The sequence below is a fragment of the Mycteria americana genome, chromosome 6, assembly GCF_035582795.1.
Source record: "Mycteria americana isolate JAX WOST 10 ecotype Jacksonville Zoo and Gardens chromosome 6, USCA_MyAme_1.0, whole genome shotgun sequence".
NCBI lineage: Eukaryota > Metazoa > Chordata > Aves > Ciconiiformes > Ciconiidae > Mycteria > Mycteria americana.
Window position 1 is genome coordinate 25,681,421 of NC_134370.1, and position 21,984 is coordinate 25,703,404.

At 44.0% G+C, this 21,984-nt stretch overlaps 1 protein-coding gene across 1 annotated transcript; it reads right to left on the reverse strand.

Annotated features, from left to right (window-relative positions):
• Positions 1-12,858: 12,858 nt before the first annotated feature.
• On the reverse strand, positions 12,859-19,659 carry COMTD1 (catechol-O-methyltransferase domain containing 1). Its single transcript, XM_075505148.1, has 7 exons — positions 19,490-19,659; positions 18,088-18,221; positions 16,890-16,995; positions 15,929-16,047; positions 15,611-15,665; positions 14,017-14,150; positions 12,859-13,245 (listed from the first exon to the last, which is right to left on the reverse strand). Exons 1-7 carry the CDS (start codon positions 19,569-19,571, stop codon positions 13,093-13,095), a joined length of 783 nt encoding a protein of 260 aa, XP_075361263.1. The 5' UTR covers positions 19,572-19,659; the 3' UTR covers positions 12,859-13,092.
• Positions 19,660-21,984: the final 2,325 nt, after the last annotated feature.

The following is a 21,984-nucleotide window of genomic DNA, read 5'->3' on the forward strand; positions in this document are numbered from 1 at the left end:
AAAGCTGGTTGGGTTATGTGGCATGGAAGGGCTACATTTGTTGCAAGCGGTTTTATTGTGTTTGTCAGCCTCCCTTTGCAGTGGAATATTTCTGTTCCTGAGCTGGAATAGGAATAAAAACACAGATGATATCAATTATTGTAGTGTGCATTCATTGTATTTTAGTGATGTTTCCGTTTTCATGATTGTTCCTGGACCTGCCTTTTAGTTGCCCGTTGTGTCTGTCTTTCCACGTGCTGCCAGGTCAAATGGAAAGCAATAAACAACTGAATGAATTTCTTTGAGCCTAGCATACAGCATCTTCTACTTTAGCTGTGAGTTTGATACTGATGCTCATGTAAAAAGAGGCAAACTTTTTTTTGCACAGCAACTTCTGAAAAATAATATGCAATTAAAGTTTATAAAAATGCTATTAGACAAAATGTGGGGTGTTATACACTGTGAGATTTGGTTAATATCTACACTCATTTATCTACTGGTGTTGGTAAGAGCGCTGACAGGCCTTTAAAGATGGCACGCAGTCAGACTTTTTCAGCTCCAAACATTTTACCTTTACTACAGCATGTGTTTTTAAATGAGAATTTTCTGCTGAAACCAACTCCATGGCAGTACTTGTAGTACAGTTACTGCTGGCTAACAGCAGCGCACACATCAGAAATCTTTCAAGGGTTTGTGGGTGTTTTCATGGGACGTTCTTTGTCCTGGATCCGTGGGGGAAGATCCTAATGCTAAAGTAATGACTCTGTTTAATGATTTTGCATTGTTAGCAACTCAGTACCTTTTTTGTTTACTTTGCCTGTGCTCCTATCAGCACTGAAATACTAAACGGCTATTACAAAAAGCTCACTAATCTTACCTGGTGTGCCTCATGGAGTAGGTTTGGGTGTGCTAGTGTGAGTCACCAGTGCTCAGCCTGAAGCCGGGCCTAGCACAGGTGGGAGAGCTGAGGAAGTAGCTCACAAGGGACCTTTGTCCTTAGGTATTTTACTGATCCATGGTGGCATTATTAAAAACACACCTTAAGTGAATCTTTGTTAGGCACATGTAACTTCTTCGTTTAAGAAATCTTGCTATGCTGTGTTTAGGGCTTGGCTGTTGTGTGGGTAAGGGGGGGGGCTACTTTTTTTCTGCATAGATGAGACCGAGATGTTTTCCCCTGCAGCTGCGTTATTGTAACTTACTATTTCCAGTGACCCAATCCGGTGGTTGCCACGGTAGTTGCTAGAAAGGGTGTGGTCGTCCCCGCAGTCGGGCCAGACCGGCGGCCGGAGCTGCTGCCGCCGGCCGTGGCGGGAACCGGGCCGCAGCCCCGCTCCTCGCCTCGCCGCCCGGCCGGCCGGCCACGGGCCAACGGCGCCATCTGGTGGCCGCTGGTGTCCTCTCGTCCCTCTCTGGGGAACCACACGTAATGGCCTCTGGAAGAGCTGCTTCCTCGGGCATTTCGCAGGTAGCTTTCCTTAGCTCACCGACTGAGAGAAATCGGCGGGAAAACAATACTTGCAGTAAGCCTAAGCCTGATTCTGAGCTAAAGAAATAGAATTAGAGGAGGAAAACCCCTGCAAACCCCCTGGCACTTGGATGTCCTCCAGACCTGTGTCCGAGAGACCCAGGCAATGCTTGTCGACTTCTGAAGGAGCAGCTGGTCCTGCTCTCTACATTGGACTGCCGGCAGCTGGTTCCTGGGTGCATCCCCCTCCTCTCTAAACAAAATTAATTAACAAAGCAGGTTATCTTCCCGACTGCTGCTCTGCTTTTGACTTGACAATACTTTTCTAGAAACCTCCAAATGGCTCGAGATCCCTTGATTTCCAAAGAGATGTTCTGGCCACCCTCAGCTTTGAGAAGCGCTTGCTGACAGGAGGACAGGACACACCAGCTGCCAAAACCCAGAAGGCAAAGGGGAAAGATTCAAAAAGTTGCCTGACTCATGATCTTCCCATGTCTGGTGGCACCAGGCACTGTGGCAGGGCTGGGCTGACCCTGTGGTGGCCATGTGGCATGCCAGCAGTGTGGGCGTATGGCCCCAGCCCAGGGACCTTGCATTACCACAATGTAGGTAACTTGGAAACTCTTCCCCCATCTTTGCAATTAATTTAAATCCCAATCAAGAAATTGGAGCATGGAGAGAGGGAAGAGAGGGCAGCAAGTCTGCTCAGGGCTTGTCCCATGGGGATGCTGGGGTGAAGCATGTGTACCCTTTTGCTTGCTTGAATTGCTGAGGGGTGTCGGCCTTCCACCAGAAGCAGTTGCAGGGTGGTCAGCACTCTGGGGAGCAGAGACAACTTTTGTCTGGACTATTTTGTTCATAAACATACAAAATTTGGTTTTCCTGTATAAAACAAGAAGACTGTTGTGTCCATGGTGCTGGGCAGTGAACTGTGTGGACAGCACTGCTGCCCTGGGCTCCCCACTGCCTGCTCCTGGAGGGTGCCTCACCTTGTCCTGCTCCCCTCTTTGGGGACCCTCTTTGGTCTTTGGGGCTTTGTTTCCCTGCCCAAGCAGAGCATGCAAACACCTCTCTCCTAGGTGTGTTGAGCCCCTCAGCTGCTGGGGGGCAGGAGGAGTGAGTGCACTGCCAGCTGCCCTGGTGTAGGGGGCTGGGCCTGGTCCCAGGCCAAATTTACAGTTATAGTGAATTTTTTCCTTGCTACCTTGTTGAGTGGATTGGGTGGGTTACAATTGATCACAAGAGTCACCTAGTATCATTTTCACTTCTCTAATTGGCAGCATGTGCTTTGGGGAGCAGGGCAGGGAGTGTTTCTGCCTTCCCTTTTTGTTGTTGTTGGTGCTTGATGTGTATCCTTTAGCCTGGATTAAAAGCCTGCCCGTAGCAGAGGAGGGTGTAATAGTGTTCGCTGTAGTAGGGTTTGGATGTAGGCTGCTTGCTGGGCGGTTCATCCGTTGGGCTGAATGGGACCAGCTCTCACAGATATCCCCATGGATGTGGCAAGTGGAGCTGGTGGCCCTCTACACTGCCAGCTGCGGAGCCTTTACTGGCAGAGATGGCACCAGGTGAGTGTGAATGGGTGTTTCTGGTGTTTCAGGAATCGGTGTTTTATGACATGTTTTTAAGTAAACTGCAATTCACAAATACCTCTCCAGTGTATTGTAATTTAGTGTGGATGTAGGCTTGTATTGTAGCCTCTGTAACAGAAGGCTGATCTCCTTCCACTGTGTTTGAGGAAATACTTTACTTTTGTTTTACTTTTTTGAAGTTCCTTGAGAAATTTGGTACAGCGTTCAGTCCAGGTGCAAGACTGGTAGGCTTTCAGGTGAGACCTAATGCTTTGTAGCAAAGGTCCTCTCTGCATTTAGGGTACATCAGCATGCCACTGAAGTTGTTTACAGCCCACTCACATAGCCTGAAGCTCACCTGGTTTAACTTTATCATGCCCATCACAAGGTGACTTCATGAGTATGCATAAATGCTGGAGTCTTGGTAGGTCTCCCTGCCAAACCAGCACAACTGTCCTGGTTTCGGCTGGGATAGATTTAATTTTCTTCCTAGTAGCTGGTATAGTGCTGTGTTTTGGATTTAGTATGAGAATAAGGTTGATAGCCCACTGATGTTTTAGTTGTTGCTAAGCAGTGCTTATACTAGTCAAGGACTTTTCAGCTTCCCATGCTCTGCCAGGTGCACAAGAAGCTGGGAGGGGGCACAGCCAGGACAGCTGACCCCAACTGGCCAAAGGGCTATTCCATACCATATGGCGTCATGCTCAGCATATAAACTGGGGGGAGTTGGCTGTTGGGGCAGTGACCGCTGCTCAGGCATGGGCTGGGTGTCAGTTGGCGGGTGGTGAGCAATTGCATCATGTGTCACTTGCTTTGTATAGTCTATTATTATTATTATTATTATTTTACTTTATTTCAATTATTCAACTGTTCTTATCTCAACCCACGAGTTTTATCACTTTTACTCTTCCGATTCGCTCCCCCATCCCACTGCAGAGGAGGAGTGAGCAAGCGGCTGCATGGTGCTTAGGTGCTGGCTAGGGTTAAACCACGACAACAACCCAACTAACCCACCTTCTGCTTCAAAATTTCTCCCTCTCGTGGGCTGTCTAAACAGTCTGGCTCAAAGTCCCATTTCCTACCATTTCCTTTTCTTCTGTGGGAAGCCGTAGCAGAGAGGTGTACCATGTAGTCCCACTACAGTCATTCGTAGCAACCACTCCCAGAAGCACAGCTCCTCCTAAATTGCAGCACACCCTCAACCTGAGAGGAGTGCCAGGGAGTTAGGTGGTTGCTCTTGGTTCACCCTGTGTCTGGCAAAGCATCACTCGCTACCGAGCACAGAGAACGGTGCTCTGCAGGAAGCATGAGCTCACTGCCTTGCAAGGCTTTTGTTAGGCTAACCAGTTTCTTCTTCCTGAAATGAGATTGCTTTCACATTTGTCTGGGATTTCTTGAATTAAAAATAAGGTGTGTCATTGTAAGACGTGCTTAGTTTGGTGAGGCTGGGGCACAGCTGGCCCCCGCATGCTGGCCGCACTGCAGAGTGCAGCTGTGTTGGCGTTCATTGCAAGGGGGTACGTGCCTGCCTTGGCTGCGTGAGCTGAGCTGCCTGCACAGCAGCAAATGGGTACCTGAGGGGCAGGGTTTTAGGCACAAAGACCTCAGCCTGGTTAGCAGCAAGGGACAGGAGGAAAGAGAAATGGAGAAGCATTCAAAATGTAAACTTTCCAGGGAAAGAAAGGCTTTAATTTTAATATTTTCCTTCACAGGATAACTTTCCTGTTGCATAGGAAAACCCATTCCTACCTCTCCTCTTTTTTTCTTCCCTTCTACTTGATAACCTTTGATCCCTTGGAGGAAAAGTACAGGGAGTTAGCTGAAATGATTTGGTGTTGCTGTAGCTGTTACAGTCCAATTTTCTTTTATGGAGATGAAGTAAGATAAACACAAAGCAGAAAAAAAAAGGTAATTAAATACAGAAAAGGCAGTTATAACTTCTGCTGGTGATTCCCTAATTTCCTCCACCTCTTCTTCTGGAGAAACGCGACCACGGCACAAGGCTGCTTGGCCCTTCTGAGACCTAGGAATCCTCTACTGGCACAGGCTGCCTAAAACCAGCTATTTTCCTGTTTATAGGTTCTCAGTTTATTAGCCTGAAGGCAAAAGAAGTAAAATGACACCTAATAAGGTCAGGAAGGAGCACATAAGAGGTAGAATGCAGAAATGCTTGATCACAAAATTAAAATCTATATTATAATGCTTATATGTAATATGGATGGTCAAAATTTAAGATTGCTTGTGCAAATTTAATTAGTCTTTTGTAACCTTCTGAGTGCTTAGCTTTGCAGCCTTAATCATGTGCCTTTAATGTGGTTTGTGGAGGTGACCATAAATGGTTCCTAAGGTCAACAGAGAGACCCTAGCTGCAAGTCTGAAGTTTTCATTACAAGTTTACCATAGTCCATGTCTGTAAGTTTAAATATACACTTAAAGTTAAGCTTGAACTAAAGGTCATCACTCAATATCTGGTAGATGAGTGACTATGTTGAAAATCAAGAAAGGAAAACTTGGTAGCACCCATCAAAGTAACCAAAGCTGTGTAAGAGAGGGGAGAGTGATGGGCTTGGTGGCACCTGGGACCTTTCTGTAACACCAGAAGGAATTTGGGGGCCCCAAATCTCTGCGTGTTGATTAAATGTGTCTGTGCTTTTGCCTCTTTCAAGTTAGTTGTCAATGACAACGTGGATCAGTCTCGGATTGTGAGGATAGGTCCGATCCCATGCAGCAGTCCTTGATGGGGGCCAAGGGAGCTCAGCTTTGGTACTGTGGCCCAGACCCTCAGCAGGACACCTTACTGGCTCTATCTTGATGGTCCTCCCAACCTGAGGAGAGGGACTGCTGCTCATTGGTAGGAATAGTTCCCAGGAAATCGACTGTGCCTAAAATCCACAACACCCATGGGAAGACCCAGAGGTGATGTAGAAGCTGGCTCTACGCATCTGTGGAGAAACTACAGTTTTTTGTACAGGAACCGTTTTGTCAGGAGTTTGACCTAGTGAGTATTGTTTTGTATTTGCACTTTGATAGTGAATTAATGCTCCTCTGCACTGGGGATGTCTTTGAGGCTCACTGGAATATAATCTAGCCCTGCTGTTCAAAGGAAACCAAGGAGGGCACTGTAATTTCTTTCAGGTTGTATTAATCTCTTTGATATAATACATGATGGCACAGTAGTTGCACAATTAACTGTAGCTTTCTGCTTTGAAACGACCCCACTAATTACTCTACATTGAAAAGATGGATTAAGTGTCTTGGGAGAGCATTTTATAGCAGCTGACATTTAGATGGCTAGAGGACGTTGAAGGTGACACTGCGGAAATGGCACACCAATACCCTGTTGATGTGCCCGCGAGGCTGAGGAGACATCGGTAGCTGGGTGGAAGCTGTGGGTGAAGGCACCTGAGGGACCCTTTCTCACCTCTGTCTGTGGAGCTGGACCTTGCCAGAGGTGGAGGCAGACATGGGTCCCTCCACACAGAGCAGTGTGGAGGTCTCGCTGCCCCCTCCCTGTCCCTGCGTAGCCCTTGCAGCTCTGCCTGGATTCAAAGGTGTCCATCGCCATCTGATGAAACTTTCCACTTCTGCTGGTTGCAGCTGTTACTGCTCCTCCTGCCTTCCAGGTTTTGACCTGTAGCAGACATCAGCAATGTCAACTTGTAGTAGGCAAATGCAAAAATATGTACCTTATAAAGAAATGAAGTAAGCATTGAGTGTTGTAAGCCACAGCCTGTGTGAGTTTAGTTGTTACAGGGAAAACAGTAGGACCTGCAGGGTAAACAATAATGCTTAGAAGTCAGCATTTTGGGTCTTTATATAATTTGCCTAAGTTTTGTAATTTCTCCTTTTTTTTTTTTTTTTAGCTAGTCCAAGAAGCTACATGTTTTGCTTACCTTTAAATGTAAACTCCTAATGTTTGCTTCCTAACAAAACACATGTTAAAAGATACAAGTGACATCATGGACAAGCATGAGATTCCTTACAAATAAGCCTAAATTTGATCTCCAGCTGTTAGTGATGTTTATTTCCATTTAGATTTGCAAGCATCCATTTCCCTTCTACAGGTTTCTTTGCACCTGTTTTAAAATGCATTTGTCTCTTGGTTTTGTCTCTTTTTTTTTTTTTTTTTTTTTTTTTTTGTGGTTTGGTTGGCTTGTTTGTTTTTCTCCTCAAGCTGGTAGAAACCCCCTTTCTGTTGCTGGGGGTTGTGCTACAGGCCAGTAACATCTGGGCCATAACCCTATGGACTCCTGTGGCCATGCCACGCGACATGACACGTAGAGCCTGGGTCTCCTGTGAACCAGTCCTCCTCTGAGAGCAGACTTCTGTTGATGTTTTGCATTTGTAGATTTGATTCAAATCCTTGGTGTTGTGAATGTACAGCCGGGCTTTATCCTGGGTAATGAACACTGGGTTGTCGTGTGTGTATGCAGTAGTTAGGCATTGCATTTACTTGTGACAGCAGCAATAACAGTCTCATTAACTATCTTCTGCAAATCTAATTTCACAATGTCAAAAAGTTACTACTTTCAGCTCACCGACTTAACCCAAGTCCCTACCCCAGCATAACTCAAAAGGTTGCTATAAAAATGCACAATCTCTTAGTTTTTCAGTAGGTGAACAGGAATAAAATTATGAGCCTTTAAACTAAATAATAATTTTTTCCTTGTAGCTTGAGATCTGTTCAATCAATAATCTTTCTGCTAACTCTGGGGAGAATTTTAGTTGCCTCCATAAAATGTTTTAATTATTTAAAATCATAAAATATAAGTAGGCACAATTTGCTTGAAACTCATTAGGGAAATATATGAATAAGAAGAAAAGATAATGTTTGCTTCTGCATTAATTTAAAGCAGTCTCTAAAATATGAAATCTAATCCTGGAAAGCAGTGACTTATCAGCAATGTTTACTTTTCCTATAATAGGAATAAATATTAAAGCAGCTAGTTATGTGCTTATCCCTACAGTATTGCACTGAGCCAAAAAGGAAGATAAATAACTTGTCTGAAATCCCACATTAATTTCCCTCTTTTACAGGTTTTATGTTTGTTCATTTCCTTTTTCAAAACATTGCTTTTAAAATTATTATTATAAAACAGGTGACTTAGAAACCACGAGTAGCTGCAAATGCATGAGACCAATTTGTGTGTGATTAGAATTATGCAGAGGTAATGCTTTATACTCGCGCAGAGCCTTTCATCCCAGTGTAAATCACCGGGCACAACCTACAGCAGCAGAGAAACACCACTGCCCTGGGGCAGGGCTTGGCAGACCAGAAAGCAGAGCAACTGATGGGCAAGAAAACAAAAATAACTTATTACCTTTAAGTTTCTCTGAAGAAACTTCAGTGTTCAGTGGCAGGAAATGCTCATTTGCAACTCTTAGGTGTGCAAAGAGGGAAGAATCAGCTTTGTAGTACCCTGCTCAGTACTTCTTGTTTGGGATCTCACCAGAAATCCCTCCCCAAAAGACCCTTCTCGTTTTATTTATGGCTTTCCACATTTTCATTCTGAGAAGGACGTGATAGTGCTGCTGCTCCCATGAAAATGAAATGAGCAGTAAAATCAAAAGTGCTGCAATCCACTCAGAGATGGGTCCAGATCTCTTGTGTGTGGGAGCTCGTAGGTTATCCAAATGTGTTGGTGTACCTGTTGTTTGGAAGAACAGATGGAGCCGCTCAGCATGGTCATGTTCCTTGTGGTAATGCAAGGGTGGTGTCAGGCATGGAGGAGGCCTGTGCAGTTTCAGTGGATGGGTTAGATAAAATCAAGCTGTATTCATCTCAACTAGTAGGGTGAACAGTGTCTTAAAACAGCACTGACCTCTTAGCTTATTTACCCCTGTTGTGGCCATTTAGGATGGATTTCTTTAAGTGATAAAGAGAATGCAAGTAGGGATGCAGCTAACTGTGCTACTACGTTGTCAAAAAGGAGCCAGCTGCATGTTATGGCACTTGCTGCTGTTGCCACCCGAATATCATCAAGATTGCAGTGCCTGAGACATGGCGTATGCCCAAGGCCTGAGCTGCAAGGTTTCTGGGGAACGTGGGGAGCTGCTCATGCTGCAAAGGAGGGGATTTGGATGAGGTTTATATTCATGTTCATTTCCCTCTATCCTAAGGGCTTTGTCACAAAAAGCTTGCTAATTGTTTTCTATGAGCAGGAATTCACAGAAAGCGCTGTCCGTGTGCAATGTGGCTAAATTCAAACAGATTAAAAACACTTCATGAGTTTGTTAAAAGAAGGAGGGACAGCAGCGGCAGAGGTTCAAACCAATGCCTGTAAGTTATGCTACACCCAGAAGCCCAGTTTTCCTTTAGGCCTGCAGCAACATGAGAGACCAATGATGCTCCCTGCTTCGTCCCCCACATGTCCCAGCGGGATCGAAAGCTGAAGCATTGAAAATGCAGAAGTGAGCCCTGAGCATTCAGGAACCCCTGTGTCTACCCTTGGACAGTGAGTTGTTTCTTTTTGGGGGCAGCCCTCTCTCTAGATTTCTGAACACCCAGTCTGAGTCCTGAGTGTTTTCCATGCTGTAGATAACTCCAAGCTCTTGCTAACTTTCCTCTGGGCATATTGGAGAGGGCCAGTACAAAGGGGGAGCATGGCAGCACTGCTGGGTGAGTGTCGTCTGCTCATTTAATTAGCTAGTAGAGACACAAAGTCTGTTCTGAAACAGTCTTCTGTTCCTTTCCCCATCGCCCATCCAAATATCACACCACACCATTTCAAATGTGACATCTTTGGAGCAGGCACTGAGATACCCGACCAGCAGCTAGGATTACATGCTTTCATTCTCATGGTGGCTTCTGGGAGTTACTGCACTAGGGGGAATTTTTTTTTTGTACATTTGTCAGCTGTACATTTGTCACTGGTGTTGGCCTCTCTGAGGTCAACCCTTGCAACTAGAAGAGATGCTAGTGTTGCATGAACAGCTGGGTGGTAGAGTTTGGGCAATAGCTGTGCCACCAGGTCAGCTGCTCTTTAGGGGTGGAAAATCCTGAGCCTCTACAGTGTGAGCAGTAGCTCAGGCAGGTATGTTACCTGGGAGGGGTGAGCAGACCCATAAGCTCCCATACATGATCTTGCCGTTAGAGAGACAAGACGTGCCCTGCGTTATCGTGTGGTCCACTCTCAGCACCTAATGAAAGCCTAAATTCCCATTGTCCCCACAAATTCCCCAAAGCTGATTCACCACTTGAATTAAACCATAATTATATATTATCAGCAGTCACTTTATCGTAAGGTTGAAGGATTAAATGCAGTTAGTGGTGATGAATTCCAGACGTGCAGGACAGAAGCCTGAAGAGAAGGCCAGCTTCTGAGTAACTACAAGATAGAGTGTAATGTATTCTAAATATTTGATTCAATTAAGCTTCCTTCTGCTCTTTGTTTCAGCTTACAGATGGCTCATCAATCTATGGTTTAGGGACACATTGCTATTCTTTCTAATGGTAATTACGTGATCAGGATGGAGACAGGTTTGATTAAATGCTCACACTATGCTCTGCATATTTAAAATGGAGCAGAGTCCAAAGCAGAGGCAAAATGCTAGCCTGCTGTATGCAGCTTCAGCGTCAGGCATTCAATAGGTCTTCCTCTAGCCTGGATGACAGGGACTTTGCCAGTTCCCACCATTCAAGGAACAGGAGTTTTTGAATTCATGAACTATGACTGTATCTGGTTTTGAATGTTGCTAAACTGTTATTTGGCAGATTCTTGAAAAAATATGGTGCTTGCCTGTTTTTGGCTTGGCTTTACTGAGAGGATTCTTGCAACTTGGAAATAAGCAGCAAAACAGTTACAGAGTCTGTGATCAATCTTCCAGTGACTTCTGTGTGTTTGCGAAAGGCCATCATGGTACCTTCAGGCCAGGGTATGTATTCTTAACAGCTTGTAGCTCGTGCGTGATAATCAGCCTGCAGTGTCTGAAAGCAGGAATATTTGAGAGGATGCCCCAGCTGTTAAAGTGTCCCATTTTGTTTGTAACCCTTACGGTTTTTTGTTATCTACTTAAACAGTAAAATTGTAATGTAGAACATGGCCAGAAGCTTTGCATGCAAATGTATAATGATCTTGTATATTCCTTCAGCCACTCCAAGAGCTATTATAGTCATTAAGACTTTGCTAAGGTGTTATTTCTTTTACGCAGATAAGCACATTGAGGCACACAGAGGTTTGAAGCTCTCAGGGTAAAACTGTACCCAGAAAAAGAAATTGGGCAAGCTTTATGCCCTATTTAAAATCACATTTAAGGGCCATATGCACCTTGTCCTGGCCTTCTCCCAGGCATGGATTTTACTTTACAGCAGCCAGTCCTCAATTCAGCAAAGTACTTAAGCACATCCTGACGTGCCCTGCTGAATCAGGGTTTTAAGTGGAAGTGACAGAAATAGAATTGAGATCTCTTCACTCATAGCTCCACTCTGAAACCATCAGGCAATGCTTCCTTTCTTCATTATTCTCCCACTGCAGTATACTACCATGGCTGTCTGAGACAGGTAAGACCTGTGCCCTGAATGTCTGCCCCTTATCAGAACCCAAGCCACCCAGTTGAAATCTCAAAAAATACGAGCCAAGTAGCCAGTTGTAACAATTTTGAGACTTGAAATCTTTGTCCCCCAGTGCCTTGAGTCATTCAAGTGCGTTATTTAAGCAAATGGAAGATGGGTTCTCTTAGCTCTGATACAGCTTCCCTACAGGAGGCCAACAAATCTAAAATGACCTTTTTCCTCAATATGCATATGATACCCTTCCAGTGTATCAGTCCCCCAAAACAGTAGCCAGTGGAGCTTTTGTCTGTAAAATGCTAGTTTCAGTTTCTTGTTTAATCAGGTTTTCTCTGTAATAAGAATTTCAGCCTGAAATAAAAAGCCCTAAAAATTAGTCATTAATATTTGTAATTCACCATGGAAAGAAGTCATTAGTTGGATTCTTATTCTCTAGCTTGAACAGAATATGCCTCCCACCCCCTTAAGTCTCTTTCATTGGTCCCAGGTAAAGTGAGCTCTTTCAACTACTGTTTCTTGATCAAAAATTTTATAGAATGCATCAGGATGAAACAAGAGTAATGGATAACAGCAGCAAATGAAGTTAACCAGGAGTTAAGAATACTGTACAAAAACCACTTTGCTAGGGCATGGAAAAAGCATGCTGCCTAGGGAAAGGAATCTCTGCTTGCAGTAATTATTTGAAGAGCCAGTTAACAGCTGTATTGTATCCTCATACAATCATCATTTTCCTTCTGTAGACTTGCCACCAATGCTCTGTGCTTGCAACTTTGTAGGAAACAAGCACCTAGCAAGTTGCTTCCTTGGTGGGCAGGTGGGAGGGAGAGCGGAAGGAGGAAGAATTGTTTTGGTTTTCTTGCCCATTTGCTCTTCCTCATTCTGACTTAACAGTGCAGGTAGATTATTTTTTTTTATCTAGGTTAAAGAAACCTAGTCCTTGCACAGAAAGGTTTTAGGGAGTGCTCTGTATTGGAAATCCTGTTTCTCCTTTGACATGCTTTTAAAGACAACTTTTTTTTCCCCCAGATGGTGTATATTTGAGGCTTCTTATGTAGTACCCTTCAAGGATTACCAGTGACTTTCAATATCGTTAGTTTGAGAATGCTAGCAATCTCCTTGATACCCTGTACATTTCATTAAAAATCCATTTTTCTATTATGGCTTTTAACGTTAGTAAACTCCACTTCTTTTCCTTTTGATGGTAGGACTGATTATTCTGCTACTCAGTAGCCTCTTTTAGGACAGAAAATGACTTTGTTGTATTGACTGACTTGGAACTCAGTCGTTCTACAGGAGATTTTTTTCAACCACTGTCTTACAAGGACAACTTCACGTACGTTTACTTGCTTTATTACAATTAAAATAAGAAACCATAGTAGATCTCAAAATAAGTCTCTCTTCCCAACTTAGCTGCCCTTAGGATCCTGCTGCTCCTAAAGTCTACTTTCCCAGACTATGCTATCCAGTGGAGATACAGGTTAAATAACCATTTTTGATACTGCTCTGCCTGCATTTTTCATGATGATTTGATGCTGCTTGTTGTTTCCTATCTGCTGGGCTTCCTCCATTTACAACTTGAACGCTAATGTGACTCCATCCCCCACTGGGAGCATGCTGATGTTGACTCGTGCATCTCTGAGAAGCTTCTCATTGAGGTGGTGGATGCTCTGCGTTGCCAAGTCATCCTTTCTTGGTTTTAGCACTCTTCCATTCCAAAGGACCTATTGAAAAAAGAAATGTCATGCACCTCATTTGTTCCAATATGTTCCCTGGACCACAAAGGAAGCTTTGGAAAAGGTCCTGCATATTTTCTAGAAATTGATATTATTTATTGTATTTCAGACTTCTAGTGGTCTCTGACATGGAGCTCTCATAATCAAGTGGGATTGGGAGCCCACAGAATTGGCTAATTGTACTTCTACTGCAAATTAGAAGCCAAAATAAAAAAAAAGATGTCATTAAACACAGGTATTTTTAAAAGCCCCTGTCCAGCTGCCACCATAACCCCGAAGGTGCCTGAAGTTTAACATTGTTCTTTGTTTTTAGTACAAGTCATTAATTGATAACTTATTAGTAGTTACTGATTACAAGTGCTACCTTTGATCTTGCGTAAGTACTGTACATAGTAGAAAATGCAGTACAAGGCAAATCAGAATAATAGAGCATTCTCTGTAATGAATTACAAAAAATTTGATAAGTTTCTGTTATCACAGGCTGTTTATGTACTAACGTCAATTTAACGCGTTACTTCTTACTTCTGTAGGGTTTTATTCCTTGCTTATATTAGTGTTCCATATAGCTTACTTTAGGAATTTATGTTGAATTTTAAAAGCCTCCTTTGTATAACATGGAACAAACACATTGCAATTGGCAACCGAGTTGCAGGTCAGAAATCACATTACTAGAATCCCACTGTGACTTTTTTTTTTTCCTTTCTCAGAGGCAAAAGCAGTAACTCCCTGTGCTACTACCACTACAACTGCAGTACTTACATTATCAATAGCTATTATTCCCCCTTTCTTTATGAGGCGCAAACATTTTTCATAGTACTCATTGTAGCTTTCTTTATCCGCATCAATGAAAGCAAAGTCAAAGGTTTCTGCTTCTCCACTGGCCAACAGTTCATCTAGATGAGCAACAAAGTGAGTCGTTACACCCTGGTTAATGCTGTGTAGGAGGAAGTCGTCCATTTGTGTCAAAATTCTCATTAAATAATGTTTTTGGTGCCTTGACCAGGCAGCCTATTCCTCTACAGCTAATTACTAGAAAAGCTTATCCCACAGAAACCAATCTAGACATGATGTATGCCGTAAAACACTCAGTTACCGAGTTCTGCCTACTTGGAAGTTCAAGGAGGAGTACTAAACCTGCAGGATACAGCTGGGACTGCTGAAAGGTGCAGTAAAAACAAGTCAAGCAGTTTGAAACTGGTCACACTGTACACCTTCAGCTATTTTTTGAGCCGACTGAGGAGAACCATTTTCTTAAGTGGATTAGGATTTTTCTCACATTTATGAACAGGTCCTAAATGCTAATCTCTCGTTCATGATCAAGTGCCATGATACAGGTCATGAACAAAACCTGTCAGAGATCTTTATCACAGCAAAAGATTGCTGTAAGTGGCCTCTCTGGGCCAAGGCAAGTGGAATTCAGGTATAAGTTCTCCTAAATGGACTTCTTGACAGAGAACTCAAAATTGACAGTTGCAGAGGGGCTGACTGCTGCCTTGCTAAGGTTCTCTGCCACCTCACTCACCTGCCCTTATCCTCTGCCAACAGAGCATCTTTTTGTCTGAAGCATTGCCTAGACAAAGTTGTCCATCAGACTTCAAGAACAGTGCATCCTAGCAGACTGCTAATATTTGCCTCTTTAGAAAGGATGGATGAATTTAGAAGTAATACAAGGTTATGGATGGATCTGTAGACCCATCAAACACCTTTGCTGGAAACCTTCCGCCTCCTCTGTTCCTAGCAAATTTCTTGCATTTTCAGAATATTTATTAATATTCCCTCTGCCCCACATCTTCTCTTTTCTTGAATGAGAAAAGTCATTGCCTTTCTAATGGCCTTGCATGCTTTTGGCACACCCTAAATTTGAACTCCTCTGGACACAATTCAACTGTTATACCCTAAGTTTTATATTGGCTTCTGTATTTTTTTCTGCAACTCAGCCCTTTCAGAAAACTCTTCCTGTCTATAACAAATAAATACTTGCTTAAAATGGACAATGGATAAGAGAAATTGGGCTTTGTCTAATTAATCTGTTTTAATCAGCTTTCCCAGAAGCAGCTGACTATAGTACTTCATAGATTAAACAAGGTGATGGACAGGACAGGTGAGTGACCAGTACAGCCCACTACACAGGACAAGCATTTTTTTCCTCTCTGCTGGCATGTAGGAAAACTGTGAACTTCTGAAGTTGTGAATTTTTCAGATTTTTTTTTTTTTTTTAATATAAGAGAAGCTGTCTCACTGTTAGCAAAGGGATCACATCCACAAGCATATTTGGTCTTAGATTTCATCAGTATTATATCCATCTTCTATTTCTAGGGAAGGGAAAAAAAAAAAAGTATTTTAGGTTACTTACCAAGTGTCTGAATTGCTGGCTTAATCCGCAGGTCAATTTTATGCTCTACTCCTGCCTAGAATGAAAAAGAACAAAGAATTGATGAAAGTGGTCAAGAAATAACATGTTAGTAGGTTGCACTCGGAGTGACTGGTGTTCAGATACTCTTCCTATTATTTCTAGGTTCCAGACAGCACTTATTTGTCTCCAAATTGAACTGTCTCAGCCTCCTTTAATGATATGAATGCTTGTGTGTGAATGTGGAAGTCTAAGATACCAAAATCTCTTGACATGCAAATGCAGCTGTCCCAAACATGTAACAGAAGAGATGCTGCTTACCTCCTTCCACAGTGGCTTTCCAATTTTGACATAGTCTTCATTTATATCACAGGCAATAACTCTGCCATTATCTGGCAGGACAAGTGCCATATTCAAGGTATTATAACCTGTGAAAACACCTAGGAAAATCATAAGAGTCATCAACACTTACCATATTGTCGGGGAAAAAAAAAAAAAAGATAAATAGTGAACTACAGGGCTTCTTTCAGGAATAAAAACCCCAAAGGAGTCAAGGATGGCAATTTGTTAATGGACACAAAAGGTTTTCTCCTCCATTGCAATGTAATGGTGGGGTGGGAGGAATTTTTACTTTTTTTTTTTTTTTTTTTGGGTAAAATCAATCTTTTAGCTGTTGGCTTTTTCCAAAAGTCTGCTGGACACAGAGGGCAGTCTGGTCCTGCATCTGAGGAACACCCTTGTTTAAAAGTGAAGCTAAATCCTGAGCCAAAGGGACTGGACCAGCAGCAAAATACCAGGGCATCATAACAGCCAGGCCAAGAATGAAGACGCTGGGAACCCATACCTGGCTGCTCACATCAGTCTGTCTTTGGGATATCCTGCTAACATAGGTGCATCAAGGAAAGCAGTTTGGATGCAGGGCCTGTGCAGGAAAACATTTCCTTCTGGCAAGAAACTGATAGAGGAAGGAAAGAATACACCCTGTCCTGCAACTGCTGGAGACCCAAGTGATCTGTTGATCTTATTTTTTTAGATTCCCTCAGAGTTGACGAGACATCCATGCTGATGCCAGAATTACTGAATGCACAGATAGACAAAGTGGCAAGTTAAGTGCAAATCAGACACTACTTTTCACACTGTAGTTTGTCCACCTGTTTGCTGAGACAGGTATACAGTGCCTTACTATGTTTAGATATCTTATCTTATGTGAACATGGCTGTATTTGGAGAAGCACAGCCAGGAGCTTTATTCTACTACAAGGAAGACAAAGTGACAATCTTACCTATTTCAATAACTTTTTTGGCTTTAATGAGTTTGACCAAATTTGCCATAAGCTGAGCCTGGTCACAGGACACCATCATTTTACTCCAGGGATGATCAGCAGTGAGCTAGAAAAACACAAAAATAACACATCACAACAAACAAAACCCAAAGCTTCCAAAACAGTATCCTAGGCAAAAAGCCTAGAGAAACCCTAGGAGAAACAGATACTCCTACCTTTCTCATTTTAGATGGCTTTGTGCTCCATCTATGAGCAAGAAATTGGTTTGAATTTAACAGTAACTAAGGAGGGTGAGGTGTGTGTCATAAGCAGTGGCTAATCATTCAAGGCAGTAATATGCCCCAAAGTTACCACAGCTGTGACAAACTGAGCAATAGTTATAACTGATGAAGAACCATACAGGAACCTTGACTGTGAAAGTGCTTTATTTCTGTATATCTACATAAACAGATGCACTTTTTTTTTTTTTTAAATTATAAGCTTTGTACTTATGCCCTTATTGTTCCAAGACATGTAGGATGGTTTTATGAACTGCTAGGTTAAAGTCTGTTGCCAAAGGTCAGACCATGTGTTTCTGGCTACACTGTGCAGAGCTGGAGGAGCTATGCCCATGCCAGGGTGGGAGGGCCCCTGGCATTGAGGAGAGGGCAGCAGGAGAAGCAGGGCTGTGCTGTGGCAGTTGAATGGAAAGGGTGGTGCTCCCATTTCCTTTCTTCCTATATGGCTCATTCCAACCACCCAGCTCCAGTTCTTAACATTTAATTGCTTTTATATAGGAGCAGTTTGTCTTACTCAAAATGACTCAATCCTGAGTCAGGAGGTCTGTTCTGACACCTGCTGGAGGACATCACCTCTCTGAGCTACAGTTTCCTTATATGCCAACTAAAATGAACAGAAGTCATCTGTTCAAGTCAAAATCAAGTGCAGCCCAAACACATGGACTTGGGAGCCATGGATAAAAGGACGTGTCTAAAACGTATGCCAATACTATTAAATACTCATTTAGGTAGCCCTGAACATTGAAGAGCCTGGGTATTACCAGTTCAAAACAAATGCTAATGTGTATGTAAATAAGATGGAGGAAGGAATATCACAAAGAGTCCAGCAGTTCAGGATGATAGGTGGGTGATATCAAAGGGTCCTAGTGGAACAGTAATGGCACTGAACAGAAAACCTGCATTGGGGATAAAATACTGACCAGTCGCAGCTTCTTTAGAATTGGATGTTCCCGCAAAGAGTGATCCAGTATGTATTGCCAGAGAGGACCACTTTTCCCAATAATGCTCTTGGATGATTTGGGTGTTCCAAAAACTAAAGAAGGGTATCTTTTACCTACAAAAAAAAAAAAGGAATAATAAGAACTTTTATCTTTTTCAGTTACTGCCTGCTTAAATAAAGCAAGCACTTAAGTATTACTAAAGGTTAAAGAGTTCTTTGCTCTGAAAAATCCACTAAAAAAGGAAAATGCAATATAGCTGGACATCTCAGTGGACTATAATATTTTTTTCCTCCTTTTTAAGCTCTAAGATGTCCAGTCCAAGTCTGCAAAGGCTGAAAGGGAAAGGCTTGGGTATGGTGTTCACTGTGACAACTACGAGCTGTCATATTCTTACAGGACAAGTAACCACATCAAAACTCAAAGGGCAAGTGTAAGGAGAGAAGCATGAATGAGGCACACTATTTTCTTAGTCTGGATAGAGGCTGCTGGTCTTTAGGGCTGATGCATCTTCTCAGGCCCTGTGTTCCCCTAATGACAGTGTTCTGCCCTCTAGCCAGGGGAAATCTGCCATTGCTCAATGGTTTGTTTAGAATGAAACCAGCGTGCAAAAGAAGTAGGTGCTGAAAGCTGAAGTTTAAGGACTATTGCTCGTCTACTTAAATACAGAACTAATCTCAGCTTTGATGTCCAATACTTCTTTTAAAGATGCTTTATTTTAAAGAAATAACGAGAAAAAAAAATTCAGTTCCACATCTCCTGATGGTTGTTTGCTATTAAAGAACACTTTTATTTCAAGGTTTTTATTTTATTTTCTGTTAATGGCTCTATTTTACAGACGATCACACGGAGGTGTAGATTATTTCAGCAACTTGCCTGAAGTCAAAGGTAAGTAAGCAAGTGGCTGCATTACAAACCCAACCCCAGCCTCCTTTCCCAGCCTGATCGTGGGCTCGCACTTCGTCTGCCCCCAGGGGCTGAAAGCGAAACAGTTACCAGAAGAGAAAGCTGCGACCAGGCCACCACCACGGCGTCTTCCGGCTGGCCAAATAAACGCAGGCAGTGGCCAGGCCGGGAGCGTGCCCTCGCCTTTGCTGAGACCTTGGCCCCGACCCCGCCGGCTCCCCGGCCCCGCGCTGCAGTCGCTGGATTACAGGGAGCGGCTTGGGCTCTAATACGCTAATCAGTGTATTCGCCGTCGCTCAGAGAAATCCCGGCTCGCAGGGCAGCCCCGCATAGCGGAACGCCGAGGGGGATGCTCCCCCGACGGTCGCCCTCGGTGGGGACCTGCCCGGGCGCCGCGGTCCCCGTCCCGGCCCCGGTGGGGACAAGGGGAGGCCGCAGCCCTCACCCCCCCGAGTGCGGGCGGGGGGGCGCCGCTTACCTGCGAGCATCCCCGTGGCAAAGGCGACCCCCAGCATCGCCGTCCCGACGGCCACTTCTTTGGGCACGCTGAAGAGGGGCATCTCGGGGCCGGGAGGGGAGGGGAGCGGCGCAGCGGCTGAGAGCGGCGCGGCCCGGGCCGGTCACAGGCGGGCGCGGGGCGGGGCGGCGGGGCGGCGGGGCGGGGCCGGCCGGCATGTGGCGGCGGCGCGGTGCGCCTCGGGGCGGCCCGGGCCGCCGCCTCCTGCCGGGGGAGCGGAGCGGTGCGGTGCGCGGGTGGCCGCTTGGAGCCGGCGCTTTGGTCGATTTTCGTGGCTTTTACGCCACCCGCGCCCCGAGGTGCCCGATGCTGGGCTGGGCTGGGCTGGCGGGAGGGTGGGCATCCCGCGGGAGATGCGCGCCTTCCTCTCGAGTGACATACTCTGTAGCGGTGTGTAAAGTGACAAAAGCAGCACCTGGGGTTTGTCCCGCCACATCCTCAGAGGGTGGTTCTGCTGCTTGCGCTGCAGTCTTCATTTTAAAACACACCCAGATGTTGCGTGAACTGGTAATGGGCTCTGACGGTGGAGCTCTTAAGAGAAAGGTCCTTGTGAGAGGCTTGGGCCTCCAACTAGCCCTGGAAACGTGTTCTCTCCTTCCCTAGCACAGTGTTTTTTGCAGCTGAGGTGCGAGCAGATTCCTTATCAGAAAGCACACGAGATTGTGGGACTTCAGTCCTGTGCCAAAAAGAACCACAAGTTTCCAGGTGAAAGGGATCAAGGATGATCCTCCATGAGAGGGGGAATGGGGCCTCGCTTCCTCTGCCACTGTTTCAGCCCTCTTCTGCAGCATCTTCCAGGCTAGGTGCAGCAGTGCCCTTGCCACTTTTTGACAGCCTGGTTGTTTAGGGATCTCCTCCCCGGCCTGACCTGTTGCTGAGGGAAGTGATATATAAACCAACAGCGACTCTGCCATCTTCTTTTCTTAGAAATCAGGCTAAAAAAACTCTTCTGTGCTTTTGTTTCATTACATAGTAGATATGTGCTGAAAGGACCCTGCAGTGCCTTTTGGAGATGGGCTGGGGATTTGGTTTTTATTTTGTGAAGTGTTGGCAATATCTGGATTTTGCAAAACCCAAGCAAGATGTGAAGATCTATCATTTAGTCGCTCTACAGGAGATGAAGTTAGCAATGTTGCACATAGACCAGGAATATGCAGGCATGGAGCGGGTTGCAACTTGGGCTTAACAGATGTAGGATGAAAGCAGGTAAAAATTCCGTTTTGGCACACAGTTAATCTCTAGAAAGCCAGACGAATTGTGTGCCGGTAGTTTAGGATGATGATTTTTCAACTATCTTCCTACGCTAGCAAAACTGTCTAGTGTCAATATAGTTAGCAGAAAAAGATTCTTTTTTAAGTACATCTTACGTGCATGATTAAGTATATCACCAGGGCATTTATGGGAAACGGTTTGCCTATCACTGCATTTTTAGCATGTGCTAGACCTTGTTTACAAAGAATTGAGCTCAGAGCTCTTGTATTTCTTTTGCAGCAGCTAATTGTGTCAGGCATTAAGGAGTCTGCTGTGCTTTCTGACTTGCAGAGCAAAGCAAGACATCTGATCTGTCTTGGCAGGTAGAATATCTTTCAGTTTACTTTTAAAATTTAGTTGATTTTGAAAGCTGTGTTGTTGGTTTCTTGTGGTTTGTTTTTTTTTTTTCTTTTTTTTTCCGTACTCAGTATCTCATCAGTTTCTCTGTGTACATTTTGCTTTTGTAAATGAAAGCATTTCATCTCATGTTTCAGAAGATGAATTATCAGGGAGCGCTGGAATGTGTCAGTTTTAGGCCAAACGGAACGATAGGAGACGGCAAACTCTTCCAGCGGCCATAAATCAGATTTGTGACTGTGCAGCTCCATCTAGTGATTATTCTCTACAACTGCAGCAGGAGGGAGAGGGAGGGAGAGAGTGACTGTGGGATACACTGCCTTTTTCATGAAACACTAAATTTGTAAGCTTCCAATGTTGTGTTGGCCTCTCGACTCTCAACTCGATGAGCTGCCTCACTTGAAGCTCTCTGGAAACTCCAAGTTTCTGAAAACTCCAAGAGGATTGGTCAACAGAATTGCTAGCATACTTAAACATGTGTCTGAAACTTTTTTTTTTGCCCCAAGTTCTTATGCAGTAATAGCTTACCTGTGGTGGCAGTGACAGAAGGTGTTTTACTGTGTCGGTGTATTGGACAATGTATGGTTTCCTTTAGATAAGGAAGCTGATTTACAGATATCTAAATCAAGATAAAACACTTTCTTAGATTGGCAAAAGAGTTCAAGTCATCCAACTAAATAGAAAAAAGCCAGCTGCTTTTCTTTGAGCCATTGCAGTTTTCATTTTATGTAGCTCTGTGATATATTACTGAACAGGAAACTTTGATTAATCAGATTAATTAGACACATGCTTGCAGTGTGCTGTGGTTACTTGAGCATTTAAACATTTTGGTAGATTTCTGCCTACTT

Coding starts and splice junctions, on each gene's coding strand:
- COMTD1 (XM_075505148.1), bottom strand. CDS start 19,571: ATGCCCCTCTTCAGCGTGCCCAAAGAAGTGGCCGTCGGGACGGCGATG. Junction 18,222..19,489: donor TGCCACGGGGATGCTCGCAG/GTAAGCGGCGCC, acceptor TTTTTTTTGTAG/GTAAAAGATACCCTTCTTTA. Junction 16,048..16,889: donor CAAAAAAGTTATTGAAATAG/GTAAGATTGTCA, acceptor TGATTTTCCTAG/GTGTTTTCACAGGTTATAAT.